The sequence below is a fragment of the Bombus flavifrons genome, chromosome 3 (genome assembly GCF_040668555.2).
Source record: "Bombus flavifrons isolate JBK064 chromosome 3, iyBomFlav1_principal, whole genome shotgun sequence".
Classification (NCBI taxonomy): domain Eukaryota; kingdom Metazoa; phylum Arthropoda; class Insecta; order Hymenoptera; family Apidae; genus Bombus; species Bombus flavifrons.
Window position 1 is genome coordinate 7,502,307 of NC_138444.1, and position 10,634 is coordinate 7,512,940.

Sequence of the window (10,634 nt, forward strand, 5' to 3'; positions counted from 1 at the left end):
TTAATTAATTTATTTTTTCTCGCGTTAACATTTCTGCAATAGCCCTTTGTAAAAATTTTTTGTGTAGTATCAATATCTAAGACCGTAGGATATCGGTTGCAATATCACTGCGACATATTTTCTTTTTACTCCTTTTATTTTGTGACGATACCGTGACCAAAGCTAAAAGTTTCCTTACATGTGCGGTATCCCCATTATATATATACGAGTATCTAAGAAGACCGAGGAACCATCAGCTGACTATTTCATTACGCGAAGGAAAATTTCTGTGAAAACTTTGCCCTGATACGGATTTTGTTATATTTTTAAATACTTCCAGCGATGATATATAATGCGAACGAAATTAAGGCCCCTAAGCCACGGTATCCATACAAGCATAGAGGAATCAAATATCTTTCGCTCCTCCTTTCTCTCTCTCACACTCTCACTTAAAGACTACACATTTTGACAAATAATTAAGTCATCACAGAAGCATCATATTATCATATTCAATTAGACTACATATTTCGTAAATGTTGTTGTTCTGTTAGCGCAGTAATATTACAATGATCGAGTACAAAATGGTTTTAAAGTTTTCAAGCCTAGTATAAAGCACTATTATATATATTATAAGTGTGCTTACATGTCGGCACGAACCATACACATATACTTATCATATATGTACTGTACTGTACACACATATGGTCGCAATTACCACTTACGATCTAATTGTAGCGGTAGTACTCTATGATTAATCTACGAATAAAAGCAAACTTTTTAACGAACAAAAGCAGAAACCAAAAACTATGTAAGAAAAAGATGAAGGATAAAAAGAGTCTTTATCAGGAGAAAAAATTTTTTAACGTTTAACTCCGATAATCACTATGACCTTTTTTGATTTCAAATATAAACAGAATAGTTTTTTAACGGGGTAATTAATGAAATAACAACATTGTGGGTATCAAAAGAAGGAAATGTACTGAAACAAGCATTATAAAAGTTGTAAAATATTAGACTTCAACATACACAATTGATCACAAACATATAAGATATTTTTAATGCCACCTTCTAGAAGATCCACAATCGTGTAAGTGGTAGGCACATTATAACTGAAAATATTTTACATGTCCTATCTTTCAACCGAGGTTAGGATTAGGTTAAGGTTAGGGCTTACGTCTATGTATTCGTGTACATTTAAAAAAAAGAAATGAGTGTAGTTAGATAAAGACAGTGATATTCTTTGCACGAGTAGTAAGTGGGAGAAAAATAACCAGTTAATTCCCCATAATATAAACGTTTCTTTGAATCATTTTGAATGTTTTATCTAACTGTAATAAAATAAAGCCGTTAAAATTGCAAATCTCTCCAACTACGATTAAATCGCTTGCATTAAGTTCCTTAATTTTCTTCCAGCGAACGAAAATGGCACCAAGCGTAATGGAGTCTCGTAAAGCACAGCGAGTGCAACTCCTTAGTTTTAGTTTATTTCAAAATTCAAACACGTAACTCCGACGATCTATTCAGCGAGTGACTGACTCTGCAAGCGGTAGTCAAATCCCGCTCTCCTCTTTCCCCAATTTTATAACGATGAAAAGGTATTTTAACGAGGATAGCGATCAAGAATGACGTTATGTTTACCCAGAACTGGCAGTTTCCTTTTCAGCGGGCAGGACAGATTGCTCGGACAGAGCTGCCTTATTCTGTCTTACCATCTCGGCGCGCCTCTCCTTTAGAACAAGAAAAATAGGAATGATATTTTAAGCGTAAATTTACGAGATTCAACTATTCTAAAATAATAATGTTTAAATGTTTCATGCTAGAGGTGATATTAAGCTAACATCCATCAGGTATAGTAGCTCATAAATGCAGGATCATGCTGAAAAGAAAATGATAAAAAATTAGATATATAATTATACATAATATAACTGAATTCCTATGAGGAATATTTTCTGCAACATAATATGACAAAGCACGATTAAAATTCATTGAACGTTCTAATGATAACCGTATGCCACTGAAGTTCATAAAATTTCTACTGAAACTTAATCAACGAAACGGGTATAATATAAGCCAATATCTCATGGTGGTAGGAGGTGAGAGACAATAAGAATATTGAATCAACAAAAAGAGGGCGAAATTACATGCTGGCGAATAGCCTGCACACGACGTTGAATCTCTCGCTGTCGGTTCTGCTCCGCAGTAGAAACCCTCTTGTCAAATTCGAACTTTTTCACCAGAAGTTCTCTCGTGGCGCACTCATCCGCCATCTGACGCACTTTTGCTATCTTCACAGTGTTCTAAACGACCATTTCAAATTCCCTTATTGGGTAACATTGTCGACAGTGTGTAAGAAAGGATTTCCACTAAGAAAACAACCAAGTTTGGAAAACTACATTCCCGTGTACTCGTGTTTTCAAAACTTGACCAAAACAGGTGTTACTTCTACAGAAGCGAGAAATCCTTCCTGGTAGTTGCCAAAACAATCTAATAGAAAACCCATAAAACTAATACCAAAGTCTAAGTTAATGCATAATGCATACGACTTACATGAATGCGCAGCTTCTCTTTCTGTTCGCGTTCAATATTCTGACGGCGTTCGTGAGCTTGATCTAACTTGCCTTGAATCTGAGATTCAAGTTGTTGCACACGCTCGGTTAGTCCTTGGCGTACGCGGGCAACTTGCTCCTCCTAATAATCAAAAAATGAGATTAAATAATATATAAAAGGATATTTTATTTTACTAATCAATAATATCGAAGACTGACATGTTCTTTTAGACGATCCAGCATCCTCTTAATATTCTCGTCCCGTTGAGCGGCGGCAGTTTTCAGCTTTTCTTCAACGGCACAACGAACCTCCTGAGTCTGCTGTTCAAGACTCAAGCGAGTTTTCTCTACACTTTCTAACTATAATCAAAAATAGAAAAAACATGATAACATTTATTCGATGAATATATGCAAATAAAGGAAGATCTCAACTAACGTGCTCTTTCAACTTGTTTTTCAGTTCCGCAATGTGCGCCTCTCGCTTCTCTTCTGTATTATTCATCTTAGCATCTAAAGATTCACGCGTCGCAGCAATGAAAGCAGCGCTAAGTTCATCTTTTTTGCGAGCTGCCTCTTCAATTTTGCTAAGCTTAGCAGCAAGAGCAGCAAGTTTATGAGCTTCCAAAGAAAGTCTTCTTTCCTCCGCTGCTCGAAGCTTGTCTTCAATAGCGACTTGTTGAGTCGGACTTGTCTGTGGGGGTGACGGTGCTCTCTTCTGTACTGTTGGCTCTGCTAAGATTACCTCATAGCACAATCCACCTTTGGACTTCTCTTGGCATCGAATCTCAGTTGCTATAAACGCGTTAATAAGCAAAATGTATCGGTAAATATATTGTTAATTTTAAATCCTTGGAATTATTCAGAATTATTGATAATATTTGCTTCAATATATTAAACATACTAACTTGAGTACAATTTTACAAATTAAAAACAATTATTCAAATGTTAACATAATTGAAGAATTAATTTTCATCAAATCAACCAATTGCGTAAGTGCAAAACAAATTAATTATCGCTACTCGTAACGTAGCAAAAATCTACATACGCATAACGACGGGATAGTAAACCTTCATGATTCATTAATTATTTTACGCGTCCCCCATCGAGCAAGGTGCAATTAAAAACATCCAGTCCCCCAGGCCGGCGAGACACAATCCACTTTGGCGGAAGATTTCTCGATCCCATTCATCTCGGGTTCGCTTCGAAGTACACGAGTTACGGAAGTATGACTCAGACCACAAGAAGGAAGGATCGATCAGCCCACGAGACGATTGTCTCTAGGCGCCGCGACGTCTAGCGTCGGCACACGCACCTTTCAGCGGCCACCCTACCGTACACCGCAACGGAGCGTTCTCCGACATTCGCCGCCTTCGATTTATAATTCACCGGCGACATATTGGCGACTATTCGAGTCGAGTTCGTTGCACTTTGCAGCGAGCGCAATTTGCACAGAAAATCGATCAAAAGGTTGTGCAATTTTCAATCGATAAAATACCGTCTAGTAAGCAATAACATATAAAATAACAAGGATATATCGTTAAACGATAAAGCTTTCTACTTTGGTCTGTGATTCTTCTTTCCACATCATCGACTTTATGCGGTTCTTGAGTAAAAGTCAAGCGCTGTTAATTAAACTTAATTCAAACGCGATTAAGCGTTCGATTACGTAGGTACTGGTGCAATTCGAAAGTTAATGGATCGACGGCAAGACTCGTTAATTAAAAAACGACGTATACTCACTGATGAACTTTACTTTCTTCGGTTGCTTGGTTCGCGGTTTTCCTTTGCCGCTGGGCTTCTTGAAGGGCGCATTGCCCCTTCTGCCTCCCGCTTCGAAAATTGAGAATCAATGAGTGTCGTATTACCGTAGGGACCAGGGAAATAGGAATCGTGTTTTAATTAACGGGAAATCGATGCAACCGTCTCCTATCGGTTAACAAAGGTCAACAAAGCCAAGGGTGGCCATCTTGGGCCGCACCCCGATCGTAGCGAATTTTGTGGAAGCTTTCCTCATGGAGCACATTCGTACCGACTATTTCTTAAATCTGTATAAGTATCTGCACAAGCTCAACATAAGTCAAGATTTAAGATGGGAAATATCGATTCGATCAAATTACCGTGCTTATTGTGTTAAAGTATATGCCAAGCTTTGAAAATAATAAAACAAAAATAATATTAACACACCAAATTATGTAATATTGAGTTGTATAAAAAATAAATGGAGAATAATGATGCTACCGGTGTAATAAACCTTTGATGTGGATAGTAATATCGATGATACACGAGTACACTACGAGTACCAATTGGTAGAGGGTAGAGAAATTGATCGAACTGCAGGTACCTAAGATAATACGATACCAACGTGATATCGACCACCGTAGACTGCGGTAAAAATACACCGACCATCAAGTTCAAAAATCATGTATTTAAAAGGAGAACGTTTCAGGGAGGTTCGAGGAGGAAATTGTCACGTTTCTCTGTGCCTCAAAGTTATTTAAACATAACATATTCGAACCTTGTCAGAAGCAAAAAGAGTTATTGATAATTTACATTTTTTTAATTGAAAAAAACAAAGCAGGTAAGACGAATAAAATAAACAAGGAGTTGTTACGGAATTGATTTAACGATCGCGGTATCAAAGGTAGTAAGTAGCGACAATGAATAGAGGTGAAAAAATTCCACGTAAAACTGCATGCAACGATACCATATAAAATTAGATTAAATGAAATGTCTGGTCACGAATTTAGCGGATCACTTCGATCGTAGGAGTCATTCACCGCGATATCGACTCCTCCTCCCCTACTAGTTCTCTGCATAGCCCGCAAATGAATTACCATAGAAACAAAAAGATAAAAAATAAAAGAAGAAAATACGAAGATCGGTTGCACATCCTCCTTCCTAGCAAAGACGAAAATTTTTATCAAATACAGAACTCACCTACGATACCCAAAGGTGCTTTGCAGCTGTGACAGAAGCACTGCAGCACTGAATCGCGCACAAGACCGATCAGCATATTTCTAGCGTTTGTTTACTCGCTGCTGCCCGCGAATCGTGGTCCGTATTTAGCGAAATTAAAGAGCTTGGCGAAAACGGCTACGAGAATGAAAAAAGGGAGCGCAGAAGAGTCGGCGAGAGGACACGTCCAACGAGCAAGGAGAAAGGCCGGAAGTGGCTGAACTCGTATCTGGGGCGGTGGCTGGAGGGCGACTGATCCGCACAGTGCGCCACGACGCCGGGCGTCGCTCAATATCCACCGACTGGCGCCTCTTGCGCCCCTAGTCGCGGCAGACCACTCCCCACTGCAGCGAGTAGCCTACCCGACGACAAGCCACCCTTCCACCTCTAGCTAACCTCCAACCTCCAACCTCCACCTCGAGCAACCTTAACATGCCTATATCGTGGACCCGGCTGCCGGTCGCTAGGCACGTGTGGAAGCTACGTGGAGGCGTAAAATACCATCTGTCTAACTCCAACCACCGTCAAGCTTCTTATACTTTGACTCAACCTCGTACCACCAGCCTGCTGATCAATGGACATCTTCTTATCACGATCTTCGCCACATTCCGCAGTTTGCCGAAGCATAGTCCCGCGTTTAATTTTTGCTATGTTAGAATTAGTAAGAATTAAAGTTAGAATTAGATCATTATCGAAAATATTGAAATTGAATTTCGTTTAACTGTAGCTGGAATATCTACCATCGAAGATATGGTAGTTCTTACACATATAATCGATAGATTTCTTTCGAACATTTTCTTTTGTATATTTGATAGAATTGTAAGAAAATGTAGTCAAATAATATTGTAATATTGTATAGAGATGAGATTACAGTATCTAAAGATCTTTGAGTTAATCATTTTCCCGCAGCATATCGATTTGAAAGTTTGCGAATATTTTATATAACCGGCGCCCTATTTCGCAACTATAAATCAAGCCCTACCGCTCGCTAGATCCTGCCCTTGCTTGGTTGCGACACCGAGGATGCGATCTTCGAACTGACGACTTTGCAGTATGCGCCTTGAAGAGCATTTGTAGAGTGCTGAGAAACCTTGTTTCGATTGTTCCGGTATCTGTGTTAAGCACTTCTACTTGAATTTACTTGAACCTTCGGAACACACAAAAGCCTCTTAATTTCCTGACATTTGAGAAAACTTCAACTTCGACTTTATTGTTATATTTCTTCGATCGACGTAGAACGTGATTTCGTTTTGCGAGGAATAATTCAGTCGTTCACCCACCCTCATATCTAAACGATCCATCAATATTTTTTGCCCTTCTCGATAGCTCTACATTGACACTCGAAATAGATTGCTCTTTTTACGAAACTGTATCTTCTGTTTTGTCTATGGACACACCCTTTGTATCTTCGGATCCGACTAACCGTACATCGTATTCATCTTTTTCTATCCTCTGTGGCTATTTTTCGCAGCATTTTAATAATCCCACGAATTGGTAAAATCGGTCGAAACAAATGTAGAAAACAATACTAAAACAAATCGAAGCCAGAAAATGTAGGACGCAAACGATAATCGTTGTTCCGTAAACTTTTCCATTTGACAGAAACGATCGAACAATTGCAATGTCGGAACTCCGTGACGCATTACAATCGAAGGATATGCCGTAAAATGAATGAATCTCCTACACGTGGATCGATATCGTGGAATATTTTCAGAACTCGGAACGAGGGAACAGGCGATGTTAATAATGCAGTCGCCCCTTTTTCTACTGGTCACGAACCGTGGTAAATTGCGCAGAAATCGGAGTGACGTATTCTAATGGAAGTACCACGAAACCGAATCTCGCCGTTTGCCAAGGATTCTTTTTAAATTTCAACCTTTCCGATATCTTCATTTAAATCTCACTGTACAGCTGACAGCAGATGATACTAATACTATTACATTTCCCTTGTACACCAAAGAAAATCATTTTATTCTCAAGCAAATAAATAATAAGTAACAACTGCCCGATAGCAATTCGTTAAAAAATCTATTTACTCGAAGAGGAAAAGAAGATCCATGGAATGTCTCGATCTCATACGATGTTTAATGAGTTTCACTCGCTCGTTACATTTAATTGGATGATTTAAAGAAGCGTTAATGAAAAGAAAGACAAGAAATAGAAGTAAAAGTTGTAGTTGACCAGTCAAGAAAGGTGCATCGTTTTAAAATATGGTTTATCGTCGCATACCCTTTAAGGCAGGAAGAAATTCAACGGTGAGTTTCACCAAGGAAAATCACTTATGGACATTTCATCCGATATATCTTGCACCAGACAATCAGATTAACCTACGCACTTCGATGTTACCATGTGTACGCTGTTTAAATACTACCGAGAGTTAACCGAACTGCTCTCTTTCACGCATGTAAGAGAAACTTGAATCTCATCCTTCGGTACGACGAGAGAAGCCGGTCTGAAAAGAGCGAGGAACGAGGCTTCAAATCGCATGCTAGCAGCTGACGCAGCGTTCAATTGTGAAACAGCATTATTTATCGATACACAACACTTATGCGGGTCCCGTTACACCATGTACAGTCCGATAATGAAAGATCAATACAATCACTTTCCATATAATTATTCGCATTGCGAAATTACAGATAGCTATAGAATTGTCGCATTCAATTAATACATAAAAAAATCTATACTTAACCCATGGAGCACGTATGTTTCGTTATATGTATCTTACATTATATTCCATTCTGTAAAAAATTTAGAACAAACCTGGAGATAGATTGCAATGCAATGATTATTTTTTAAATTTCATATAATCCATCGTTTGATCATTTTTTAAATTTCATATAATCTTTTGATAATTTTTTATATTGTGTTTAACTCATCATTGTATCATTTTTTTTTATATTTTATTTAATCGGTATTGACTATCAAAGCCTTCAAAAGGAAAAAAATGTTCAGCTCCAATATGACAATCATAAAAAGTCACGCTCATAAATATTGACTCTACAGTTACAAGGAAACTTTAAATTACGTTTGAACTAATATATCAAGCAGTCTTAAGAGCTGAAGTATATAATATAACTATAAAAAGAACAAAATGTGAAAATACAACAATTTATCATGTTTAGATACAATAAATACTCTATTTGCACAAATATAAAAATATCGCAACAGCGATTTACTGAAGAAACACATTTTTATATATTAAAATTGCTGGTAGTTGAGAACCACTGAAAGGCGTTCAAGCACTGCAGTTGAGACAAGCTGCAGTTGCCACGGTGAAGTGCAGGCTGCACTTCTCCGAGGACGCCAATGGAGGGCTCTGACCTCTTCTCAGCAACTATCTACTTTTCGCTGCCTTAGGGTGTGTTCCTACTGCCATCTAAATTGCCTTCCTAATTAACGATCCTTTGTCGTACTGACTTTGTCATCCAAAAGCGTAAAAATCGTGTTACATACAATTCACGACTACCTTTTTATTCGACACGAAATTTTGGCTCATTGCTCGTGGCGATTTACGAAACTCGACAGAACAATGACTGGAAGAAAGTCGTCGTTACAAATATAATATGTATATAGGTATACCGAACTATCGTATCGTAAATAACATCGTTGACGTGTAGTACATACTGATTGTATAAGATCGAACAATGTATACATGTATATACTTAACGTGCATGGAATGTATATTTGATAAAATATATTCATTACTTTCTTAAAATAAGCTGTCAATTTGGATAAATAACAATAAAAAACGTAAACATATTATGTATTATATGTAAGATGTATAATGTACATGTCACGTATATATTGTATACCTTATCGCAATCTTTGTTAATACTCAAGATAGTATGATATAGATCACAAATATCGTTAACTGCAGAAATTGTTATAGGAAATGATCGATTAATATCTTTGTTCAAAGATTTCATCACTTACATTCGTTGTTAACAGGCGACTCAGTAGCCGTAGCCATTGCTGCCGTAGCTGTATATCACTGTAAAAGAATATCTTTCATTTTATAAACTGAGTTTGAAAAAAGCTAGATAGTATTTTTTGCGAATATTTATTTCTTGTTTCATGTAAACTACATTAACTTTCGTACATGTTTTGCAATTTTCAATGTAATAATCCCATCTAGAAAGTTCATTTCAAACAAAGGAGGTATATAAGGAAACTATATGCTATTTATATTGTGGCCAAATTCCTCAAGGATCGAAAAGATTTTATTCCTGGATTAAGTGTCTTATAATACACCTGTATACGATGAAAGGGTAATAACTTTCTAGGAAAAGACAAGGCATTATTGCGTGTTATTCTTACATAAACGAAGTAAACGGTATTTGAAATTATTCGAAGCTGTCTGTACGATGTACAGTATATAGAGTGCAATGAACCAGCCTCACGAATATATGTCAAATTTGCTTTGGCTTGACGTTCAGTGACTTCACGAAAAATCGTTTTCAGTATTCTCTTCTATATTTTACAAAAAATATTATGATAAATTTATTTAAATACAATCACAGAAAGTCGAAGTTACGATTACTTCTACGCATGATCGCGTTCAAAAAAACGTACTGCAGTCACGCTGTAAATCGAATGCGGAAGATGTCGATTAGGGTTTTTGTACAAAAACAACAGCACTCTCTTTGTTTGGTATTGAATATTGATTAAGCATAAACTAGAATAAGCGGTATCTCTTTGTTCGTACTCGGTGGCGTCCCTTTATCACCTCGTGAACTTACCGTCATAAATTGGAAATAAACAAATTAACTTACCTGTTTCCCCTTTAAAAGAATAAATAAGTAATTATTGAAGAGTAAAAGTAGATCCTGCGACAGGAACAATCACGCACGCACTTGACAATGCTAGGACTGCTAAGAGATCTGAACGGTCGGTGGACTTGCTGGCTTGCTGGCTGCTTTTATTGCGACATGCAAGTATCTCTGTGTATTTCAGTGATTCACACTGGTGAACGTTTGGCTACACATACGACATATACGTACATTTTGTCAAAGTGCTCGAACATTCGTGAGTTCTCATTGGTTAAGCTAAGTGATCGGTTCATCGAGATTGGTTCGTTTGAATTTGAAGCGTTGGCTGAATTGTACCAGGACGTGTCACGCGGGTCTTTTACTACGCATTCGCAGTACCGTTTTC

General features: G+C 37.5%; 1 protein-coding gene across 3 annotated transcripts; it reads right to left on the reverse strand.

Moving 5' to 3' along the window:
• Nucleotides 1–10,462, reverse strand: stai (stathmin). 3 transcript variants are annotated; one of them, XM_069110237.1, is made up of 7 exons: nucleotides 10,253–10,462; nucleotides 9,414–9,471; nucleotides 2,962–3,317; nucleotides 2,745–2,885; nucleotides 2,527–2,667; nucleotides 2,121–2,276; nucleotides 1–1,706 (listed from the first exon to the last, which is right to left on the reverse strand). In XM_069110237.1, exons 2-7 carry the CDS (start codon nucleotides 9,448–9,450, stop codon nucleotides 1,614–1,616), a joined length of 924 nt encoding a protein of 307 aa, XP_068966338.1. In that variant the 5' UTR covers nucleotides 9,451–9,471; nucleotides 10,253–10,462; the 3' UTR covers nucleotides 1–1,613. The 3 variants fall into 3 exon arrangements, with proteins under 3 accessions (XP_068966338.1, XP_068966337.1, XP_068966339.1); XM_069110236.1 differs by lacking the exons at nucleotides 9,414–9,471; nucleotides 10,253–10,462 and adding exons at nucleotides 4,266–4,355; nucleotides 5,463–5,748; XM_069110238.1 differs by lacking the exons at nucleotides 2,121–2,276; nucleotides 9,414–9,471; nucleotides 10,253–10,462 and adding exons at nucleotides 4,266–4,355; nucleotides 5,463–5,741.
• Between the last annotated feature and the right edge of the window lie 172 nt (nucleotides 10,463–10,634).

What these genes read in the sequence shown, in the direction of transcription:
- stai (XM_069110236.1), bottom strand. Translation starts at nt 5,538, where the DNA reads ATGCTGATCGGTCTTGTGCGCGATTCAGTGCTGCAGTGCTTCTGTCAC. An exon ending in AGCACCTTTGGGTATCGTAG is followed by an intron (nt 4,356 to 5,462) that starts GTGAGTTCTGTA and finishes CAATTTTCGAAG; the next exon opens with CGGGAGGCAGAAGGGGCAAT. An exon ending in GAAGAAAGTAAAGTTCATCA is followed by an intron (nt 3,318 to 4,265) that starts GTGAGTATACGT and finishes ACGCGTTTATAG; the next exon opens with CAACTGAGATTCGATGCCAA.